Source organism: Triturus cristatus, chromosome 7 (assembly GCF_964204655.1).
Source record: "Triturus cristatus chromosome 7, aTriCri1.1, whole genome shotgun sequence".
Lineage (NCBI taxonomy): Eukaryota > Metazoa > Chordata > Amphibia > Caudata > Salamandridae > Triturus > Triturus cristatus.
In genome coordinates, this window is record NC_140590.1 from 1,703,711,992 (window position 1) to 1,703,737,454 (window position 25,463).

The 25,463-nt window shown below is 42.0% G+C and overlaps 1 protein-coding gene across 1 annotated transcript in view; it reads left to right on the plus strand.

Moving 5' to 3' along the window:
• LOC146812815 (alpha-2-macroglobulin-like protein 1) overlaps positions 1-25,463 on the plus strand; it is an 820,867-nt gene that overhangs the window by 446,670 nt on the left and 348,734 nt on the right. Inside the window, exons 19-21 of the mRNA XM_085615206.1 lie at positions 22,060-22,285; positions 24,626-24,752; positions 24,861-24,973. Of these exons, the coding sequence (XP_085471332.1) occupies positions 22,060-22,285; positions 24,626-24,752; positions 24,861-24,973 (466 nt within the window). The remainder of the gene's footprint in view (positions 1-22,059; positions 22,286-24,625; positions 24,753-24,860; positions 24,974-25,463) is intronic.

The following is a 25,463-nucleotide window of genomic DNA, read 5'->3' on the forward strand; positions in this document are numbered from 1 at the left end:
CTTTTTGCAGGGTCATCCCTAAACTTTTTGCCTTCCTCCTGTATTTTTTCTGACCTGGTGTTGGCTGTTTTATGACTCTGGGCACCTTACCACTGCTGACCAGTGCTAAGGTGCATATGCTCTCCCTATGGTAAAATGTATACATTGATTGGTGTCCATGTTTGGCTTATTTGGTTTACTATCAGCCCCTAGTAAAGTGCACCAGGAGTGCCAGAGCTTGTAAATACAAATGCTGCTGGTGGGCTTGCAGCACTGGTTGTGCCACCCACAGAAGCGGCCTAGTAAAATGTGTCTAGGGTCTGCCACTGCAGAACCTGCGCACGGTCTGGTACTGTCGCGCTGATTGCGCAAGTGCACCCACTTGCCAGTCCCTAAACCTTCCCTTATCTACATATTAGTCACCCCTCTGGTAGGCCCAAGGGCAGGGTGCATTGTAGGCATAAGGTAGGACAAGCCCTGAGTGTGTGGCATGTCCTAATAGTGAATTACAGCCATTTTCGTTTTTCACTATTGAAGGCTACCTGCTCTCCATAGGCCAGAATGGGCTGCTGGAATTACTACACCCTGTAATCCCAGTGGACTCATAGAGCATGGTAGAAAGTCATGTTTAGTATGCCTGAACTCAGAATAATAAAATACTTCTTTTAGTAAAGTTTATTTTAATATCCTGCGTTTGTAAATACTACTTTTAGAAAGCTAGTATTTACTGATCTGGCCATTCAGTCCGCCTCTGCGCTGTGTGTGTGTGTTCTGCCTAGCAACAGTAAGGAGCAGGGCTGGGGAATTCCAAGAGACAGGCTGGCTGCCAGGTGGTGGGTAGAGAGATTACACCAGAATGGGTGGGAGGAGTACACCTTGATTCTTGAATAGACCTGTGCTCTGCCACCACAAAGCCGGCTCCGCCCCCTGTGGAGCGGCTGATGTCTCTGCCCTGCTGCTGAAAGGAAAGAGCAGAGTCACCATAACAAAGTGCTCCAGAACTGGACTGAGCCAGGCCCAGGCCCCCTGGCGCTAAAGAACAAAAGAATCACTGTATAAAAGTAGGAGTCTGGCTCCTATGAAATTAGATCCTGTTTGCGCCAAGAAGAAACTCTGCCTGAAGGAGAAGGACCTGGAGAAGCTGAAGGAGGAATACTGTCTCTCTGCCTGAGAGACTGGCCTGCAGTGGGTGCCTGTCTGCTGGAAGGAGAGGGAAAGCCTGAAGAAAAAGACTTGAATTCAACTTGTGCTTTTACAAACAATCTCCAAGGGCTTGCGTGTGAACTTGCCCCCTGACCTGCGCCCCAGGAACAGTGGGCGCTACCACCCTGAAAGAAGAGGAGAAGTGCCGTGGATAATTCCGCAAGCTGACCCCTGTGAACCTGTGCATCCCCTGACCTCACTGAGCAACGCGACTTCTGCTGCTGGCGTGGCTGCAAACAAAGTAAAGGCCTGATAGCCCGAGCACCGTGAACAGCTGCCCCCTCGAGCCGTAGCTCGCAAAGTAAGGAGGAGAGTCCTGCGTCTGAGCGCCAAGCCCCTGTGACCCCGCCGGGTTGTGGAGGCTTTTGTGAGGACCTGAAACGTGCCCTGGTTCGCCGTACCGGGAAGCTGACAGCGCGCTGCGCTTGGAAATCACCCCCCGAGGCTGCTCTTCTGCTTCTGACCCCCCTTCGTGGCCACCTGCATCCTGCCCGAGCGCCCCACGAAGCTGCGCCGTCCCCTGGACACTTGGGACGCCAGCGCGACGTGGGACACCCCTGGACTGGACCGTGAGGCCGCCACGAACCTTCCCCGTGAAATCTGCAAGGTATTGTGCCAGCCCGTGAAAAGTACGGCCCGTACTTGCCTTCGTACGGACCGTACCTATAGTTACAGTGTTGAGATCTGGTTCGTTAGTTTGAAGCGTACTGCCTTGCCAGTTTGAACCGTACTTTCCTTTGGCTAAGTTCGAACCCTACTAAGCCTTGGTTTGAACTGTACTGCCAGCTGAAGTCATTGTGCTTTGAAGCGTACGTCCTTTTGGCTGAGTTCGAACCGTAACAGCCTTGGTTCGAACCGTACTTACACTGGGAGCAACCAGGTTCGAACCGTACCTACGTTTAGCCAAACCTCATTGAAACCTATTGCCGGTGCTCACGCGGGAAGCGTGAGACTCGGCAAGCGTAGTCGGGCTCACGCGAGAAGCGTGAGAAACGGTAAGGCACTTTAAAAACCTTGCCCAGAGCATGACAAAGGCGCTACGAAGTGCGCAGAAACCCTAAGAAACTGATTTTAACTAAAACTGTGCCATTTTAAAACCTGTGGACTACCCTTAAGTATTTGAAAGTAACTGGAACTTGAATTTACCAAGAGAACTGTATTTGTGCAACCTACCTGCAAGAGAGCTTATATATAAAGACTTATATTTTTGATAAATACAGCCTTGTGTCTTTGTGTGATGGGGAGGTGATTATTGTGTGGGACAACTTGAACGCTTAACCTATATGCCCTCTGGAAATTTAGCCTGACTGCTCGCGCCACGTTACCTAGAGGGTGAGCAGGGGTTATTTTTAAAGAGGTGATCCTTTGCCCTGACTTAGATGAAAAGGGTCCCTGCTTGTCGCAAGTGCATAGCTGCGCCAACCAGAGACCCCGGATTCTAACAGTTGCGTCAATTTTTGGCATGACGATTCATTTAGACAAGACCACCTCGAAGAACAGCTGCTTTCGTTTTGTTGTTCCCGTGCGTTCACTGTAAATGTTTATTGGAAACCGTGGCATTCGCTGTAAATTTTACAGCGAGTGACATGAAATTACGCAAAGGTGCATGATGTCATAAATATGGGAATTTCACGTAACAAGTGTAATGCAAAATTCTTGAAATTATGCCGGTTTAATTGAGATCTCGGCCAGGCCTAATAAATGTCTACTGCAGAAAAGCCTAATATGTTTATAATCCTATATTTGGAGATATTTTAGCAAGTTGACATGTATGTGCCAATGTATTTGGAGTAGATTTATCACCCCAAATGTTCCTTAAAATTAGTATGCCTTATGTAAAGTTATAAAAAAACAGCAAAAGCAGGAGTGAGATAAAATGATGGACTCAAAGTTTTCCGAGTGATCATCATTGGCTGACTTTATTTCAGGCATTCCTTTTATCACTTTGCTCTTTTTTTTCAGCGATTCCCTAAGTGCAACAAGTATGCCCAGAAGTAGGTCTTGTAGGTGCTGTGCCACAGAATAACAGCTGCATCTCACTGATGAGGCCCTCACTGATAGACGGATACCAGTCCAGGGTTGTTTGTTCACCTGTCTCAAGGTCACATGGCCTGGTTCATCAGATGGGACTATTTCTGTTGGAGCAGAACCAAGACTGATTTGCAAAAGGATATCCTCTGTCCAGAGTGGTCGGAAAGTAATGGACTGGAACGTGGCCCAAGCGATCACCAATGGTTGCAATTGATTCAGGCATTCTTTCTATCACTTTCTTGTTCATTGCAATAACAGTAATAATTCCATTAGTTTTCCCTGTCAATTCCATATTACAAACACTTTCGTACCACACTTCTGAAAGAGGCTGCAGCGGATCATGTTCAGATTCAAATTGAAACCTCTAGTCTGGTTTGCCCTAAGGGGTTAAACAAGCCATGAAATACAGTACATGTGATTTTTGTATTTATTTATTTAGTGAGTTTTTAATAGCACAATCATGAACCTTATGGGTATCAGAGCGCTGTATATCGAGAAGGCAAATAGAAAGCAAACTGAGAGTAGCTAGTGTGAGTGGGTTGATGTTTTCTTCAGTGGTAACTATCCTTTCAGATATGTGGAAGATAATGCAGTTGTGGTCTGTCCAGTCACAAGGTAGGATAGATTCACCAGAGGGTCGTTTGTGGCGTTCCAGTGGATATTGAAGTCACTTAGAAAAATCTGTATGATGTGTGAGCTGTTGGTAGATATAATCTCCATGATTTGTTCTAAAAATGTGTGTTTATTACCAGGGGGTGGTAGAACATGTGCAGCATATACAGTGTGTTGTCATTGGTTGAAATATTGATCCCCAGATATTCGCATGAGGACAAAGCTTGAGTGTGAGTTTGTTTTATCAGGAGATTGTTCCAGTGAATTCAGGCAGTACCCCTGCCCATATGGCCTGAATTATCCATACGGATAATGTCATAGCTGGTTGGGACTAGCAGGTCCAAAATGGGGCATGAGGAGTCATTAAGCCATGTTTAGGTGAGAAGTAGGAGATCCAGGTCATGAGTAATGATAAGGTCAGAAATGACGGCAGATATGTTGATATGGAGAAGGAAAGGAAGCTACCTATAGTAAAAACCAGAATTATTTTACCTTTATTAGATCAGGCAGAAAAACTCCTTCTTGCACATACCTGCTCCTTCCTATCCCCAGAGCCTCAGTTCAGGATGCAGTATTAAAAAGTCTTAAGACTCAGTCTTTTACCCCCCACATTCCCTCCCATCAAGTTTCAATACTTCCTCTTAATGCACTTTAATGATACGAGTATTATTATTGCAACATGGTAAAGCATTTTAAACATTGACGCATAATTAGGGTACTCTAGTGATAGAACCTGATTGATGGTCAGTCACAGTTAGTAGTGAACTTGTAATTGATTTTAAAACCCCATTCAGTAAAGATGATGTGAGAACTGTCTTCTGGGTGCCAGGGCAATCAGGGGTTACTGGGCTCCCATTATGACACTTAGAGCTGTTTAACTCTGGCACCCTGAGACAACAGTACCATTGGATTCAAATCAGGTTGGCCAAGAACCTCTCTTTAGCCATGTCAGGGAAAGGAAGGTAGTGTAGGGTTAGACACCCACGGGCTATTTGCAAAGGTAACTTACACTTGGGAGTAAATTACATGTGTTCACATTTTTAATAACTTTACTACTTTGGGCTACTATCAAAATCTGACTGTAAAGTTACTCAAAAGTGCAGACTTGTATGTCTCCACCCCCTAAATGACAGTGGAGCAAAATTTACGAGTCCAGCAACACAAATGTCCAACCACTGATACTGCGATGATCTCCCATGAAAACATAATGGAGGTAGGAACCTAAAGTTAAACTCCATAGCAAATAATGTTGAATTAAAATATTTAAAATAGTCAAAATTATAAATACATATAATTTTTAATGTTGAGAAATATATCAAATAAAACATTTATTATTTAATTATAAAATATTCTAACAAACCTTTTTAAATTTAAAGATTAAAGTAACATTACGTTTTAATGAAATATAATTACATTACTTTTAATTAATTCTGTACACCACTTTTATTAACTATTGATGCATAATAAAAAATATCTTTTGTACTTTAGCTCGGAATTTATTTTTTAATATAAAATTCAGAAAAATAATTGTATTTTAATTTTATATACTCATAATAATTAAAGGCTTCACTCAAAAGTACATTAATACTGTCAAATGACTTTTTCAGCCTCAATGACGAGTCAAGAAAGCAAGCAACAGCATATGTTGAACGTACGCCCGGAGGTAACTGTAAAACCATTAAGGCGAGCTTAACCTGGGCAAATGCAAGGATTTCAACAATGGCAATAAAAACAATCCTCAAGGGGTCTTATAAAAACTACAGAAGAAAATAATATGCAGGAGATCCCGCAGAGAAAAATTATCACAAGTGCAGGGACATAATTTCATGCTCCATGTGCCAGGTTTAGGGAATGCCAACAACATGTGATACTGATTGAATCTTATTCTGGTGAGGAGGAAACAATGGTGGACATTAAAAGTGCTAAGCAGATAAGGATCGATCGCGCACCCTGTTACAGTTGATGCATGTCCTTAGACCAGGGGTTTCTCCAACTCAATTGCCTCCTGTTTTCCTTCATAATAAGAAGTTATCCTGGGTCCATGCAATATCAGCTGTTATTATATATTAGGGCAACTCAAACAAAGAAGGCCTATCTAGTTTGACAAAGGTGTTCCTGATATACGTCAGCCATCAAAGTGACCTCCACCCAGAAAGCTCCAGGCAATTTTTGCTTATCTCTCTACCTAGGTGGTTTTCCGATTGCTCCCACATAGTAAGCCACCTATCAAGGGGTGGAGGGTGATGAGATCCGACAGATACGACAACCCTAATTCCTCATGAACCAAAGAAGCAGGGCCCGCTAATAAGCGCCTACAGAATCCATTTCAAACACTTGGAGCTCCCTTATGTTGACATAACTCCAGACGTCACTACCATAGGTTGCTACTGAGGCAGATTTGGCCTGGTAAATCTCAATCAGGGCACCAAGTGGCTTGCTACTGATTCTAGTAGAAAAAGAAAAGAGTGCTCCTATAGTTCTTGAAAGAGCTAATCTCTTTTATCTGGAGGCCCCATGTAGACCGGTCATTAAAAACAACCCCGAAATAGGTATAAATCTGGACAGCCTGTTGCTCTGAACATAAAAAGATCTCAGCTTGTTTTTTTTGGGACCCAGCCCCATTACCTGTGTTTACTGTTATTGATAAAGAGATCTAAACTATTCAAAGCCATCAAGTAATGTCATGTCTGAGACCCAGGGTTGTTCTTGCCAATAAAACAGTATCATCTGCATATAGCAATGCAGGGATTTGGCAGGAGGCAATTCGCGGGCAGATCATCGGCTTATCAAGCAACCTAGCCCCCAAGTCATTCACATACAATGTGAACAACAAAGGATCCATTTTACATCCCTGTCTAACTCTACTCCTCTCACTAAAGAAGCTAGTGCAAGACCTATCCGTATTATATTGAAAAACCACCCTCATGTCTCTATGTAATCCACTGAGAAAACCGATGATGGCTGTGTCCAAGTTCATGTCCTGCAACCTCTGCCACAGTTTAGATCTATTCACCTTATCAAAGGCGGAGGGTAAATCTACATATGCAATGAATAATGATACTGATTTTGCCACTGTGTTCTTGCTGATGAGCATGTAAAAATGTAAACACTGGTCACAGGTGTCCAAGCCCGGTCGGAAGCCATACTGCAAATCAGATAAAACGGACCTTCCTCAGCCCATAACATGGCCCTTCCTAGGATCACCCTGCCCATTATCTTAACAACCGAGTCTATCAGGGAAATGGGCCTGTATAAATAGGGAAGATCCTTAGGGCCCTTTTTATAGATTGTAATATTAATAGACTGGCACTCTGAATGTAGTAACCCTGTATGTATGCCCAGATAAAATAATTGGGTTAATATCTTGGATCTCATGGTAGGCATTAACAGAAAAGCAACCTCATCAAATGTGTCCCCCAAGCAGGAGTCAAATTCCTTACCCTTAGCAACTACTAGGCTCTTCAAGAAATCTTCAGGGATAATTTAAGACCATTTTAATCTTCTTACCTAATCAGTCACATCCAGCTGGGATATGTACTTTGTATGGGGACTTGAACGGACAATCTACTAATGTCGACAAAAAAGCAATAATGATGGCTAAAACCAGTGATGCTTGCATCAAAGGGACCAAACAAGTTGCGTAACGGCTCAGAAACAAACATAAAATCTAATGTTGAATTCACTCCATGCCCAATGGAAAGTAGAGGAAAAACTACCATCCAAATTTTGAAATGATTTAGTGATGACACATTCCAAATTGATCTCCACCAAACTATTATTCAAGCAGGCTCCCGCTTGACTTTGCTCAAGATGTCTTTACTATACCTATCATCACATGAGGTAAAAGAACATGGGCCTGGAAGTATTTTAAAGACTCCCGCTAAAATAAGACCTCCTCTTCAATCATCATTTAGCCAAAAATGTGTCACAAAAAGTGGGACCATTAGTTGAATTATAAAAATTCAGCAACATAAAACCACCATACCACTGTTGAGGAAAACTACATTGATTTGCAAATTAGGGGAAATTGTGACCACATTCTCCATCATCCAGTCTAATGAGAGAGAGACTAAGGTTAACAAACCGTCTTAAGGGCGTCCCCTCAGTGAGGGCATGCAGGGTTGAAAAACGGCTTATCTCCATCCAGGAAAAAGGATCCCTCTGTCTCCCAATTCTCCCGGAGACAGATTATGGTGAACATTTTGAGGTATGCGAGCCAGCCTAGATGGAATCTTTTACCATTTACTCCAGCCACATTCCAAGGTGCCAATCTGAGATCACTAGAAACAGTACTATTATTCAATGGTATATGGCTTCCTGTAATGGCAGTGGGAAAAATGATCTCATTCCCTCCAAGGGCATCCAACCCAACAGAAATATCATTGGGCATCATATTGGACCCAGATTCTGGGGTACCAGACAACAAAACCCCAGAATTTGACAGCTCAGATAACATACCATTTGAAAACAAACTCTGACCATGCCATGCTTGGGTTCATCACATCTGTGGGGCAAGGGAGTCAGTCCTATGCATCCGCACCCAGGGCTTCAAACCTATTTGATGTTTTCATAGTGAATGTATTAGCCTCAGGCTGCCTTATATTCCTATTATAATGATGTTTGGAACATACTCTAGACCATGATCATATTGGGCAAGGGGCAACATAATAAAAATAGACCAAGGGTAGGGACTGTATGATAGATGCACTGGCTATCAAGCTAGCAATGTTCAAAGCTGTGAGGACAGCACTCTGAAGGTCAAAGTTGATAACAACACAATACCCAACAGAAGTTTTAGGAGAGAACCCCACCTCATTCGACCCTCCTAGCCATAATGAGCCTATTAGCCAGGTTGTGGCCTTCAGTGTCCCAGAGGGACACACAGTGGGTCACTCTGTTCCTTAGGGTATAATAATCTTTCCAAGTACCGTGTTTTAATACGGGGACCGTTGTGAGTACCAAAACATAGAGAGCTGAGGCAGGTGGAAGATTAAGGGAAACATACAGGGTAAGTGGGCCATTGTTACTGTTTACCAGGCCCCCCTCTTGGAAGGGGACTCTCAGCATTCATACCTCTGGGGCCCTTCTGGAGAGCCGATATCTCAGAGTACCTGTGACTGCCACAGCTCGTGGTTTGATTAACTAAGGGATCCCGACAGCCCGCCCAGTTAGTAGAAAGCATTAAGGGGCTGCCTTTAGGTGGACTGTGTGTGAAAATGGGGCGTATTAGAAGCTCCCTTTCATTCTTTGAGTCTTTGGGACAGAACTCACAGTGTTCACAGTATGCCACAATGAAGACAAATTGCTTTTTACAAAACTGTATTAAACTTTTTAAAATAGTCTCAATTGATGAAAGTTACCCCAAGCATTCATCTAAACATTTAATAACCACAGCCTCAATCATACTCTGCAGCATGGGAGCAAACTCCTCACTAACATTAAAGTTAGTAATGCAGTCACTAGATGGTCTCTGGCTGTTACCCATCACAGGGGTCTGCAGTACCACTCTGCCCTTTGTTTTAGTCCCAGACCGTTCAATCTCTGTTTCTTCCTTTTTGCCTTTTTTGCATTTTGATGCTGGGGGACCACAGTCCACAGGGAATTTCCTGGACTAGACAGTTGCCACTGGTTGACGAACATCTGCAGTAGCAATCAAAGTAGCAGTTGTTTCAAATGTGTTGAAACCTCCTGCTACATCCTGGCTCACTGTGTTATGGCCCAACATAGGAATATCAGCAGGAGTAGCTATAAGGGTTGCTCTTAGATCAGTGGGTGCAGGATGAACACCAAACCTCTCCTCACAAGTACTGATTTCATCGTTGATTGCCCCGCCACCTAGGTAAGAAAGCATTGATGATTTAGAAAATCCATATGTGGCAGGATCCTTTAAAGCTTCCCCTGATTGTAAATTCCCTGCATCTGTGGGGATAGTTTTCAATTTGCCCAACTTGTCACAAAGATGAAAAAAGTAAGACCCAGAGAGAATGACTTGAATTGGGGCCTCCACCAGCTCTTCGTGTGGCAAATACACACCATCAAAGGCACCGCAAAGTGAGTGTTAAACACAAAGTCAGAAGATCTTGCCAGAGAACAAAGTACTGAGTCCAGTCTGTGAGATCAATAGCAGTGGCCCAGCCCAGCCTCTGCCGGCCATAGACAGGCCCGCACCCAGGCCCGCCCTTGGCCCGGGCTTTTCCCAGGTACGGCCTGGGCACTCCCTCACACATTCCATGGTGCAAGACTTGAGAGGCACTTTTGTGGCACTTAAGGGCCCATTAGCTGCAGGTGATCGACATTGCAGGGCTCCTCCTCCTGCCTTGATGCTGCCAAGGACAGGACTCCCCAGGAATGCGTGGATGAAGCAATTACTTGTCATGATACAGAGTCACCAGCTTAAGTGATGCAACAGAAGATGTCAAAGCCTCCTCTTCCTCTTTCATACTACTCTTTCTGAAATGTAACTTCTGACTGTGCCATGTATTTAAGTGCTTCATTATGCCAGAAGTGCCAAGGACAAAGTCTGAGCACCTCATCTATTCTGGCTGTTATTGTGTGCTGTCACCTGCTCCCCTTTGTCCCTGCCATGAGGCATCCCAAGGGCACTGTTTGAGCAGCTGTTCTACCCAGGTTACTCTTTTCTCTGGGTCTCTTTCTGTGCTGCCTCTGCTTCGCCCTTTTCCACTGTATTTACAGCTGCGACAACCGTACTCCTTTGGTGTGGGTGGGTGGATTTCAAGGCGATGAGGTGATGGTCAGCTGTGACCAAGAGGGGGCTCCTGCCCTTTTTTGGCCTCCTTGGCCTCCACGCCCTCCTTCCTCTGTTGGGCAGTTTATGATTTCAAAAGGAGCGCCCAATCATCGCGCATCTCTTTTAGCAGGCTTTTACCCGCAGTGCTTCTGGTGTTCCGGCTGCCGGTAGGAGTTTCCTGCGGGCCCCTATTAGGTCTGGCTTTGACTCCCTCACCCACGTCTTGCATAGAAGGTGAAGGATTCTGGTGCAGTCCTCAGATGTGCCTCCTGCACCAGAGGCTCACCAGCTGCCCTCTCCTCTCCTCCAGATGCCATGTTTTAATTTTGACGAGTATTCCATGGGAATGAGTGGGATGTGGAAACATCGGACAGCTGTGCATCCAAACAACATAGCTCATAATAAGGTGGAGAGGAGTCAAGAGGCAGAAGGAGAACAGACTACGCAAGTGGAAGTGCGACGTCAACAGCAAGAGAAGGATGATGACAAGATGCAGCATCTCGATACACTTTCCCGGCACTGCCTTAAAGGTATGCCCTCTGGAGCAGGATTCACGAGAGCACAACTTCAAGTAGTGACGCTCCTCTGCTCAGTGGCGTAACATTAGCCCCTGTGGTGTAGGGGGTGGTGCCCTACCTCCAGGGGAGCCCCTCAGGCACTGTGGGCCGCTGGCCTGAGAGCTCCTAACTGGGTCTGGAGAATGGGGGAGCGTCTCCATGTACTTTGCAGGAGGACCCCCTCAAGGTTCGTTACACCACTCCCTCTGCTCCCTCAACAATGGTAATAATATGAGCTTTTTTTATGTGTATTTGTTTTAACGAAAAATGTTTAGCCCAAAGCAGGATGCAAGAAGTTTGTGTAGTAAAATAAAACCACATGACTACTAGGAGAGTAGTTTTCCAGTGTAAAGTAATTGCTGCATGCAATCTGTGTGACAGAGAAGGTGTTTTTTTCATGTCAATGTTGTAATAAATTTGTGAATGTGCGTTTATTAGTAGAATTGTTATATATAACCTATGTTATTGTACACATTTATTTTCACTACATAAGTATACATCTCCAAGGTTCCTTAGATGTGGAATAGAGCACCCTGACAAGGTTGTGGGAATGCCTGACTGAATGTTACTGATTCTCTAACTAAGGAGTCTATGACATGGCAAAGCCAGAACCTTTTCCAGCATAATTTCATGTTCCAAAACATGAGGCATTCATCTGGTTAAAGCATTCATTTTATTATTTACCCTTCCAGAAAGGAAAGCAAGGAGAATAATATGGACACTGAAAATCAATGGGCCACTCAGTTGTGGGTTGTGAGAGGCTTTGCGGACTTTAAAAACTGAAATTGTCTTTACTCAGGTTAGATCACAACCACGTGCTCTGCAGCAGCAATGGGAATTTGTCTACTATTGGCTCCTATAACTTAATATTGTTTGCCTTATACATTTTTAGGTCTATATACCATGTGATCAGTTTCTGTGTGACACAGTGACAAGACCTATGCAAGACTGCTTTAAGAGTGGAAGTGGCAAAATAGGATATGAAAGACATATTTTCAGATCATATTAAAGTTTCTCTCCAAATTGCTTCCATTCCAAGCTGTTTACCGGGGTTAACGCTTTTTGAGAAGTTCAAAGAAGTGCTATATAGAATCACAAACAATCTAGACTTTGCATACAAAAATGTGCCTTGCCAGTCTGATTGTTCTGGCCTTGATTACTATTTTGGTTGAAAGAAATGCCACACGTGCACAATCGGCTAATACCGATTCCGAGGGGTTCAATAAATGCTACGGGCCTCATTTACAAGCCCCTTGCGCCACCCGTACGTCACTTTTCCTATGTTACTAATGATGCAAAAGCGGAGCAAGGGGCTTGTAAATTAGCCCCTACATGTATTAATTACCACAGATTACAAGGTTTTACCATGTACCACAGAACCTGTATTTACTGCATTTGTTAAATTCTGATGTGCACTACTTACCGCATGTGGTAAATACCACACCCAATAAATACCACATGCACAAAGTGTCAGGAAGTGCCCATTTTCAGGCACTGGAAGTTCGTGGAATGAGAATATGAATCCAGAGAGCGAAGAAGCAACCAGAGCAACACACAGAGGACCTCAGGACACCCCCAAATTACACTAACAACTCTTTCCCGTGAGGGAATCTGAAGGCATTCATTATGCATGCGCGTAGCACTTTAAAACAAGACAAACGAAGGGGCATATTAACAAGGAGTAAATGCCTTCAGAGAATCACTTTTTCTGACGTTCTGGTGGTGTTAAGTCTTTCGCCTTATTTACATGGTGACATTAAGCGACTTAATGTGGCTTAACAACGCCTTGTAAATAATGCCCCTATTTACGCAGCACTTAACTGGAAAGGGGTGTGCAATGTGTTGGTGTTCAGCTGCAACACCCATTGCTTTTTGATGCTGCCCCATATTTACAAGGTATGTGGCAGTGCCAAAAATATCATCTGGGAATATCTGGTCTTAAGCAGGAGTGCAAGAAGAAATTTTTCATTGCTCCTCATGTTTTTCTCTTTCCATGTGCTTCATTCTTCAGCACACATAGAAACAGCAAGCCGCCTAAAAAGATTGTTTATGTGCAGGAAGGAACATTGCAATATGGTGTAAAGGGCCTGCCCTGGCACTAGGCAGCTTCTTTAGTGCCAGCGCCAAGGGAATCACAGGGGTGAGCCTCATTCTTGTAAATATGGAGCATCCCTGCGTTTTGAAACTGGCGAAGCGTGGCATTACCAATTTTGGCTTAACACAGCGCCCGCCAGTTTTGAGTAAATATGCCCCAAAAGCTATTGTCATACTCTGATATCACTGAGCCATTACAACCAGAAACTTTTCACATCTTCAATCATGGGCCCAACAGGGAGAAGCAGTAGACTTTTGCAGAGCCAGAGCTGAGATCCTGGCAAAGGAGGTGGTAAGACCTCATGACCATCTAATGTGCCATCTCATGCTGCAGATACCAACAAAAAGGCACAAAGACATGCCTGTGGAAGGAGAAAATGGACAAAACCAATACAGTATCAACACATCCACATGATGTTAAGAACATTAAAATCAGGTTCCAAACCTTCAAATGCTAGGTACCTATATGAGTTTCCAAGCACAAACACCAAAGCATGGCAACTGATGGTAGCTCCCCACTTGAGCTGTACCTCAAGCCGTAGGAAGAAATAATTATGACCATTCTCAATATGTCTGGAGTAGAAGACATGATAGAAGGTATTGAGGTCAGAGGAAACCAAGGTAAGTACCATACGAGTTGTAATGGAAGTGTACATGGTTGTTAAAAAAACTTGATTTGGCCGAGAATCAATGTTATTGTGAAGAGTGACATCTTCACATTGATCCATTTATATGCTGCCACAGGGGCTAACGTCTCTCTAATGACCCTGCTGACATATATTGAGTTTGGATTACAACAATTATAATGCATTGTACTCTTGATAAGGAAGGGTTGATATGTCTTACCAGTACTTTGAAGGTGTTGTGCCACCAGTGGCATCATGAAATCTCCGCTTTAGCAGTTTAAGTGGGGGATACCACTAAAAGTCTCATTAAAAGTTGTTCATTTATACATTTGTTTCTTCAGTCTGCATGGCTGCAGACAAAAATGATCTCTTGGAATAGTAGGGCAGGACTGATAGTTCCGGATCAGGAGCTGGAATGTGGGCTAAGTTCATTAAAGCAGAAACAGAAAGAATTTATGCAAATGTGGACAAAACAGATAGAAGGAGCAGCAAATAGTGGGAGAAAGGCAAGCAGGAAATACGAAAAAATGGCAACAAATATATAATTGTAGTAGAAACGAGATCGGGGCAAGAGTTGGAGGAGGAAAAGGTGAAAGTAAGGAAAGATGGGAGGAAGGCAAAATGAAAAGAAGGAAGGAAAGGAGAAGGGTGAAATGGAAAGAAGGGTGGGTGAAAAGAAAAAACAAAGGAGGATGAATGCAAGGACTGATGGTTGAAAGGATGGAAAGATGGAAGGGTGAAAGGATCAATTGGTTAAAGGAAGGGGTAAAGAATTGATGGAGTAATGTAAAGACAGATGGAAGGATGGACAGAAAAGTGAAAGGATTAGGGGTTAGAAGAGTGAAAATATGAATCCATCTATGTGTGAAGAAAATTGTCAATATATGAACGGCTGGTGGATAGACAGATAGAAACATGGAAAGGTGAATGATGGAATAATGTGTGAACAGATGGACCAATGGAATCCCAATAGATGGTTATAATAACAAAAGGATGGAAAGACAAAAAGGATGATGAAAGGGTGAAAGGGTAGCAGGATGAATGGATAGATGTGTGAATTTAAGGGTGATGAGAAGTATTCTTGAAAGGGCTCACTTGCTTGGCAGCACTTGCAGGTTTGGTTCAAAGTGGGGGCTATTTTAGTTTTATGGCTACGCCCTTGTGTGTCACCACAGCACAACTAATGTTGATTCAGTAACACAGCAGTTCAGTATACATGTCTATATCACCCAGCATTTGCTGTTCTTGACTTTACGGTTGCAGCATACGTGCTCCTGTCTATGTGAGGCCACCAAGTGTATATTAGAGCAGTTCATTGACCCTAGGGTGTCAGGAAATTGTGCTGTGTAGCATAGATGTTTGTTTTGTTGGCACTGGCTATGTGGGTGTCCAAGGGGAACCATGCTGCCTACTCATTCTCTGCAAAGCATCCAATACTTAGCAGAGTATTTTGCTGAAGGTTGACTCAGAAATGCCTTGCACCAATCCTACTGTCTGCTATGTGGTGCCCGTTGGAAAGAATTCTAGTGCTGCTAACATTTTCAGGAAGGGGGCGTCTGGCAGTTCATCCCTACTTTGGGCTTCAGGGTATCCATAATGATGAAAATATGCTTTGTATGTTTCCCAAATCAAGCGTGTATGTCCTCTGGATCTCGAGCCGACTCAAGTGTATAGCTTCCAGCCTTATTCTGACACTCCTGGTGGCCTAGTTTCGATCCTCGTGCTGAATGATTCATTGTAGCAGGATTGAGCTGGCACAGAATGATAGAGTGGCCTAGCAGTGCTGCTTTCATGGTGGTGTCCTGTGGAGTGGAAGTGTGAGATGCTGCTGTTACCTCTGTGAGCTTCACATATCTAGGGCTGTTTATGTAGGTCTGGCCCTTTGTTCAGGGTATGTGTAGGGTGTTTTTGATTTGCATTATTGCGCAGGTTATATTTTTCTATATTGTTTTACAGCTTCTCTTTCATTCCTGACACTTTCTGCTTTTTTTTTGGGGGGGGGGGGGGGTTATTGAATATTGATACACATCGACAGATTTACAATTCAATAAAGGATATTCAGTGGCATACATTAGTAATAATCCAGGTACGGTTAGACATGGCATAGTTACACTATGATTCTGTCAACCCCATTCCTGACACTTTCAAGATTTTTTACCACCTCCTTTTGGCTGGTGATATTTTAAGGTGATATTTTCACTGGTTTTCAATGGCTTCTCATATTTGTAATTGGGTGTTATTACAACATGCATTATTTTTCACATGTGGCAAATATCACATGCAGTAAATAGCACTTGCGTTAAATAGCACATGTGGACCACATACCTGCGGTTTTTAACACGTGATAAATATCACATGCCGTCTTTAACTCATGATCAGACAAGTCGATAAATTCATGCACTAATTACCCGGCATGCAGTAATTACCACTATACCTCATTGATAATCAAGGCCATAGTGAGTTATTTTATATTGTGTCGGAGAGGATGATGCCTTGTTTCAGGTTTAAATCTGGTCTGTGCATGTGTTGCGCCCACCACTGTAGCTTTGCTGTGGTTACAGTTTAATTACTTTTCTGCATCGTAAGATTCTCATAAACGCAGAAGTAGTTCAGCCACCTCAGTGTTGATCAGTCCGGTGAAACCTCCATATGTCTGTGACAGGTCAGCTGTAACTGCATTTTTTTTCTGTTGATAAAAATGCAGATGTATAATTATAATATATTACCAGCTATATTGTAGAAATGTGGTATTTAATAAAATAGCCTAGATTATACCCCCACTATAACTGTGGTAAAAAAAAATTAAGCGATGGGATCTATCAGGTCAAAAGTGTATCAGCTGGACATTGCATACACTGTACCTTTAAGAGAGCCAGCAGCTTCCATTACCCTGCATGCACTGTACTGGCAATTCGCCTCACTGGCTCAATTCATTTTGAAAGGGAGACTATGACATCCCAAAGGTCATATTTGTACAGAATTGGATTATATTCACAGCCAGGCAGGAGGCTGGGCTGGTCATGATTTCAGTAAGAAGGATTAGAAGTAAGTAATACTGCATTCTGCATCATAGGATTATCACTGATAGTCATGAACATAAAGTATATCCCTACTAAGCAGCAGTTAAATTATATACAGATAAGACTTGCGAAAAGACAAGAGTATTGAGTGGGTTAATTGAATACATCGGAGTATTGCCTGACCCACCAGAGTATCGGCTTGAGACTCTTCATCTAGACAATAACGGCTAGAGATAGTATGAACTAATTTTGAAGTAGCTGCTTTACATATTTTTGCAACAGGGGCCTTTGTTGATCCATGTGGCTGATGTCACTTTTACTCTAGCGGCTTGTGCTCCTGGCTTACAATTAAAAATGTATTTGCCAACTGATAGCAACAGGTAAGGCAGGTTACTATCCAAAGCATCCTCCATGCTTATCCTGTTCAGAGAGTAGCACATAACAAATAGATGTGTTGTCTTTATAATGGATTGAGTTTTGTCTAAATAAAAGTTTAGGACTCCATATGTAGAGAATTAAGAGATCTCTCTGCTGCGGGAGGATGATTAGAAAAGAAGAGATGGAGAGAAATAGCTTGATTTACATGTTATGTTATCAGATTCGTAAAGCGCATGGCTGCCCCAGCAACAGGGCGTTCCAGTGCCGGTTCCGAATTTACCAGACAATGGAGGAGATCAGGACAGGTGGATTATTCAGGAAAGAGCCAGGTCTTTACTGCCTTCCGGACTGCCCCATGATTCTGAATGCTCCTAATAGTACCTGGAAGGGCGTTCCAGAGGGAAGAAGCTAAGACATGGAATGACAGACCTCCCCCTGTTCTTTTCAGACACGGGGAACAGGTGCCAGATGTTGTTCAGAGGAGCGCATGGCTAGGAACGTAAGGGATAAGAAGATTGGCTAGAATGGGGGTGGCTTGAGCATAAAGAATTTTGTGAGAAATACACAATGTTTTAAAACAGATTCTCTTCTCTACCAGAACCCAATGCAGCTTACGTTTATAGTTAGAGACTGAGCAGAATTTAGGGAGGGTGAATAAAGTGCAGGCCATGGCATTCTGCTCCCTCTGAAGATAACTAATCCTGGCTTTATTGGCACCAAGTACAGGGAATTACAATTAATCCAGTCTGGAGAGTATGGTAGACTAGATGATGGTCTGGTGTGTTTGAGCATCAAAGAACCCAAGTAGTGGCTTAAGTATGAGCACGAAACATACACCAGCCACTGATGTCGTCTCTGCCTGAAAGGTTAGAGTGCAGTCAACCCAGAAACCCAGATTTTTTTACATTCTCCTTAGACGGTGGGACTCCCAACGCAGCGGGCCACCAGCGATCCTTTCGTAAATGTGTGTCTCTTCCCAGAAGAATGTTGGATTTGTTAGCATTCAACTGCAAGCAGTTGTCCACCATCCAGTCTACGATGGCCATCATATCATCCTGGAACTTAACCATGTTTTGGTCCGAGTTGTTAGACTAAGAGATCACAAGCTTAGTATCATCAGCAAAATTAACCAGGAGAGGCCTCTACTTTTTGCAACCCCCCGCTAGGGGTTGTATGTATATATTAAATAGCATAGGGTTCAAAGCTAAACCCTACAGGATCCCAAAATGTATGGTGTGTACCTGAGAGCCATAGGGAGGGGAGATAGCTTGAAAGGATCTTTTTGATAGAAATGATGCGAACCAATTTAGAGCAGCACCTCCAGTGCCTATCTCCTGTAGGCGTCGCAGCAAAATCTTATGCGATACAGTGTTGAATGCCGCGCTAAGGTCGATAAGGATCAGAGCCAAGGTATTGCCCTCATCCAAGGAGCTCCGCAGGTGTTCGTTATCTGCCTGCAGGGCGGATTCGGTGCTGTGACTGGGTCTAAAGCCAATCTGCAAGTGGTCCAAAATTTCATTGGATTCAACAAATTCAGTTGCAGTAGTGTTGATGTAAGACTCGGTGAGTTTAGCCACAAAGGGAAGTAATGACATAGGGCGGAAATTTTCTGGCTTAGAGTCATCAAGGGTCAACTTTTTTAACTATGGAATGACCTTTGCGTGTTTCCATGAAGCAGTACGCTCTGAGACGCAGCTGGAGACGCTGTTGGATTTACGAGAAAAATAGATTGCCCATAAAAGAGGAGGACATGGCCTATGAACACATATAGAGATTCAACCCCCCATTTCTCATCTATAAATCCGAATAAGGGGCAGAATATCGGACTGCATGTACGTTGACTCACATTACATCTAAATAATCAATGCACAGATGGACAGATAACCGCCATCTTTCTTGAAACTAGTGCCATAGAAGTGAACTCAAGCTTTTTTACATACTAGAATTTGTATCCGCACCTTCATATAACGGAAACAGTGTGCTCAAAAGGCTTTGTTGATACCTGGCTAATGAGCATTGTATTCGACGCCAAATAGTACCCCTACTCTGTACAAATCTGATGACACTATACCCTAGCTGGGCGAGGTCCTGATGAAGGTGGTCCATGTTTTGTGTTAATCCACCGAAACGCACGTAGACCACGTGCGCCCTGACCTACTTAGCTCGTTGTCATCTATAACCAAATATTGGAGATGCCGTTATGTTCTGATGCTCCCTGTACCCATTAAGTATATGTGTTATGTATCAATGAGAGTGAGCCAGAGTTACAAGTGTGTCTGGGATTAGATTGTGTTGTGTTGAGTAGGGTGTTGTTTTATGTATAGATTTGCCCAAAATTGTTTTAAAAAAAATGTGTTTTCAAATAGCAAATGATTTGTATTGTCTTAGAAAATAATGTAGACTGATGCATAATGGTCATACAAGAATTACAGTTGAAAAATTGTTCAACAAAATAAAAGGAAGATTTTTATAAAAAATACAATGACTATGCATTATAAGGAGTGATCAACCCATGCTTAGATTAATTCTGGGGTAAAAGAAATATAGGTCTACGAGGAGATTTTCTTTATTGTGGTTGTTGTGTTCCCCTCTTACTCCTAGACCTTACATACTCTTAGAGGGGGTCCCTTTATTTACAAGGGTACTTCTGCTGATGCCAGAGACAGATTTATCAGCTCACAGAAAATAGGTAGAAGCTGGGGTAGAAAGTTCTGGAACTGATCCTGTTTAAGTGGGTCTGCTGGTGATCCTGATTTAATTTTGTTACAAAGGATACTCAATACTTTATGGGATAGTGCCGGGAAGGCAAGAAAGATGGTGCCAGAGAGGCTAAACAAGTCCTCCGGGCCTTCATTACTGGTAGTGGGGGGGGGGGGAGGGGATGGAGGTTTTTTAGATGTCCTCAACCTTCTTGACGAAAAAGGTGTCTAGAGCCTCGCACATGGAAGTCTGACACAACTTTAGGCAGTAAAAAGGTTGCGTCCCTCCCCATTTATAGTGTTTACCGCTGTATACACTCCCCCATAAAGAGGGTGGACAGGACAGTCACCAGTTTTTAGAGGATATCCTGCATCTGTCAGTAATAATAATTCCCTGACTCACCCATATGCCTCATCATGTAAATTCAATACCTCTGTGTTTTATGAAAAAAGTAATTTCAAAATATAGTATCCAAAATGGATAATTACTGTTGGTGTTTCACTACTAGTTGCCTTCACAGGTTCTCTATATCACTGCCTCCTATATGCAACCTCATTTTGCAGTGAAATATAATTCCTCTCAAGTCTTTCAGCATTAGAAGCAGAATACACTCTTTTTACCTTCTTCACTGCCATCTTTGTTCATATAAATCTTTCTTCTCGGCACTCACCATCTCAGCTGGCTTACTCAAATTGTCTATCCGTCCCTCTCCTTGTATTTCTTTCTCTCTTTTAGGCCTTCTTCTCTCTCCTTTACACTCTCTTCTCTCTGTGGGCACTGATTATTACTCTTGTACACAGATCCTCCCTTTCCTGGATCATTGTTTCTGCTGAACTTTGCTCTCTTGCAATAACCATTACTCTTCTGTACAATTCTTCTCTGTCCAGTATATTTCTCTCACCTGGAACATCTTCCTCTACCTCAACCCATCCTTCTCTTCCTTTTGTCATTTTCCTTTTGTCCTACATAAACATTTTCATTCTTAATCCATTCTTCTCTGTCCTGTACTCTCATCTTTCTTGATCCTTCCATCTCTCCTGGCTTGTATTCTCTCCTGAACTTGCCTTTACTAACTTTCACTGCCTTTCTTTGGTGTGCCATCATTCACTCACATGGGCTTTGATTCTTTCCTGGAAAGTCCTGCTAGTTTCTGTCTCTCCTGGGGCTTTCTTCTATACTAATGTATGGTCTCTGTAACCTGGGCCTTTTTTCTGTCTATTAGACTGTCCTTTCACTATGGCCATCCCTATTTCTTATGTATGACCTCCTCTATCCTGAGCTGTTCTCCTTTCTCTCCCTTCTGTACTGCATTTCTATAATAGTCTATGGCTTTCTGTTTTTAGTACTGTCTTTCACTCTGGTGGACAATCTTGCACCCCTGTTTCCTAATGAGTATCCTAGGACCTTTCTTCACTTTCCTGGCCAGTTTTCCTAACCTGAGCCCTACTTTTCTCTTCCCAACCATCCTTCTCTCTTACATATGACTATCCTCTTACTTGTATAACTGTCCTGGCTGGATAGCACGTGAAAAGCCTGCAGAAATATAAAATTGGTAAAAACAAACATTTTGTGCACAAAAGTCCAAACTGATAAAAGATTGGATGTAGATAAGACTAAATTTAGATCAGATTTCAAGGGATCATCTACTTTGATTGAATATAACATTCCAAGGGTCTCCCCTGGATGGATGCTTAAAAGATATAGAGTAAGGCTCTCTGCAGCTCCCTTGTCTCCAGAACAAATGATGCTTACTAAAATAGAACATGAACAAAGCTGGAAAGGAACAGAGAAAACCAGCTGTTCATGGTCACAGAAAGGGGGTGTCCCAGTGCAAGTAACTCAAACACATTTGGGCAATTCAGTAAAGACATTATTGCTGGGGTGAATTACCATGACATTCTCATGCTGAATAAACTTAAAACCTTTCAAAAAATGTCAGAGAGCAATCAAAGCATTTTTTAATAGTTCTGTCTTACCTCTACCAGTTTTAACTCTTACGATATGCAAAAAAACATTGTCTTATCTAAAGAAGTCTTATTTGACTCTCTAGTGCTTCTCCTTTGCTTCATGGTCTTTTTTTCTAATTGTGTGCCTCTGCTGATTTCATCCAGCCAATCAGGAATGACGAGCGTGGCGGTAACGCTGCCTGACACCATTACCCGGTGGGACTCCATGACATTCTGCACTGCCAGCATTGGTTTTGGCCTCTCCACTACAGTCTCAGTCACTGGCTTTAAGCCTTTCTTTGTGGACCTCACGCTACCCTACTCTGTGGTACGAGGGGAGAGCTTTACCCTCAAGGCCACAGTTTTCAACTACCTGAAGCAATGCATTACGGTATGGGGATTTTGTTCTATTTTTGCACACCATTTTATAGAATAACAATATATAAGATTTAAAATTTCTACATCATTTTTCATTTTCATTTATTTTCAGCTATTAAATATTCTCCATGTTTTCATATACTAATATGGCACATGAATTGGTTTGTAAACTTTCTGTAAATAATCTTTCTTAAGATTTGTTTTACTCATTTACGTATTTTGAATAATCTATTACATTTTTGTAAATAATGCTTAAATGGACTTTGCTATGGTTTGTATGTAACTTTTTTCAGTTAGTTTGATAACTTTATGTGCAAGTTTTGTAATTTGTGTTCTTTTTATTTTTTATAGCTGTTGATCATTGTTTCCAAATCTTTATTGTTTTAGTATATTTGCTTTGATCATCGATGCATATATCTTTCTCTAGTCTCAAGTCTGCATTGTCTATAATTTTCTATGACTTCAATATTTTGTAATAATTAATGGTCTGCATATATTTACTATATAATTACTATCTTGCAGTATTTGCATTACTAATGTATATTTCTATTTATTTTCCACGTTCAATATTGCACTTTTTATTGTTGAGATAATCTTATATTTTTAATGGTTTCCCTATGTTTTTTATTTCACTATGTATGTTGCATATTGTTAATCGCATTTAGCTATTTTTATATTCTTATGCTTGGCTCGGGGTTGTGTTATTCTTCTCATCTTGTTTATCATCCTAAAATATTTATAATTTTCAATTATTCTTGGATATGTGTTATTTGAAGACATTTTGTCACTTTAAGAATACTTTTAACTGTTTTCAAACAATTTGCTTTTTCAACTAGTTCTGGTCTTCTACTGTAACATTCCATTCTTATCCAACGGGTAATAAACTGATGCCTAAATTTGCTTGGTCTGTGGTTGACAATAACTATAAATAAATAAACCATTTGCTCTCCAACAACATCCATCTATGTTGAGGCAAGAGTTGTGAAGCACACGTCAGAGGCAGAATCACAAAATGTGAGTGTTCTTGCAACAATGCGATGGAGTAAAGTGAAGACAATGCAGCATCATTTGTAAAAGTAGACTGACTTACACTTGCAACTAAAAGACCAAGTTGAGTCAAACACTACTGTGGGTGATTGAGGTTTTGGCTTATGTCCCCTCAGACTAATGGAGACCAAACTAACTGATGCTCAAAATACCATTTTTTGATACTTCGTGACCTTCCAACAGCTTTCAACACCTTTGACCATTTTAAGTTGTTGGATCATTGGGAGATGGGGGGGGGGTGATCAGGTGCAATAATTTTGTATGAATTCTTTTGTAGCTGGTAGGAACATCAGAGTGGTAATTTGCAAAGACCATTGTGTGTGCTTTTCCTTTTCATTATTAATATCTGGCCTCTTCGCTAGCTTTTAGTCAATCTTTATGTTAATTTTCAAAATTATGCTGATGATACTAAGGTAGCATTTCTGTTACATAATTTTTTTCTCCCTGAAAGAGAGAACTGGATCAAGAACGAAGTCACTTACTCTTGATGTTTTTAAGTGGGGGAATTAGATATCCAGATTAAGGGTAAAGTGAAGATATTTGCCACTTTCCTTGAATAGAGAGTTGAGATGGGGCCTCGTGTGGATCAATGGCGCACTGACTTTTTGCAAATGGAATGAAATTTTGCAAATCATCTTAAGTACTAGTGGTTGGTTCATAAAATTCTAAATTGTATTGGGACATAATCCAAGATTCATGAGGTAGGTCACAAATTGTGACACACTCAAGTTGAATGTCATCAAGGGATGGTGGCCTGCTGGGGTCATATCTGTGATTGTGTTTTAAATAAAGTCAACTTTTTAAAAATACATCCTGTACATCCTGAAAACGGGGCTGCATTTAAACAGAAAGTGGTCCAACGGACCACTGCATACTTCCCAACAAACCTTTTTATTAACCTTTACCAAAGCAAAGAGGTCCCAATGGGACCCCTTCCTCTTTGTCAATGGGTTACTACCTCCTTTGAGCTATTGGTCAAATGTAAATGTTTTGCAATTTCAATTTAAGAATGTCAGACATTGATACATATATTAATTAATCCATGTTTAGAGGGACACCCTAAACATGCCCCTTCCAAATAGTGATTCAGTAATAGTGGATGCATCTATCACCATAGCAACTTTAGGAGCTTTAAGAATAAATATAACGTGGTCTCTTCTTCACTTGCAAATTGAAGTGCAGTAGGTTTTGCCTTCTCTTTTATGATAACAAAGAATATGTAGGGTTATTGTATAATGCAGGAATACAATCCCTTTTCATTATTCCTTCAAATCTGATATCCTATTTGTTTTTTATTCACCTCTAGGTCCAAATTACACTGGCGCCATCCACTGATTTTCAGATAAGCCAATGCAGCAACTGTAAGTACAGCAGCTGTATCTGCACCAACGTGGCCTTCACCTTCACCTGGAGTATCACCGCTACAACACTCGGTAAGGGTATGATGGTTGAACAGGCAGGGGTTGGTGATTGTTCAGAAGGTTTTAGAGACACAGAAATACTGGGTCTTAATCTTATACACCACTGTGCTTTTTCATCAGGTTTGGTGAATTTTCTAGTGACTACCACTGCTGACAAGATATGTGGTGGCGCAAACACTCCTCTACCTACGACAGGAATGACCGACTCCCTAAAAAAGCCACTTCTTGTCCAGGTTAGTACACTGGTCTCTGATCTTAGGCATTTCTTTCTTGGGCATGCTTTGCTGGTTCCTTGCCTGAAAACCCTTATCTATCTAATTTGTGAGATTCAATTACTGGGATATCTGCTGCAATCTAAGTTGAAATTTCAAATTGAAAAGTTTGAAATGTCAAAAAAGCAAGTGAAAAACACATAGTTTGAAAGTGAATGCAGTTTGTGAGATAGTTTTATGTCCTAAATATTTTTTTGACTATTTTTTTAATAATACATTATTTTGTTTTGGTACTTATCAGTGCTGTACAGTCATCCTAACCTCACCCCCTAACATAAATGCTAACCCTATAACTGTAAAAGGCTCTTTCCTTTGCAAACATCTGTAGATGTAACGCTAACCCAATCACCTATCACCAAATCTTACTATTGCCCTTAGTGACACACTAATCCATGTCCTAAATCTAACTCTGATTTTTACACTTATCCTTACGCATTGGTTACCCCTTTTT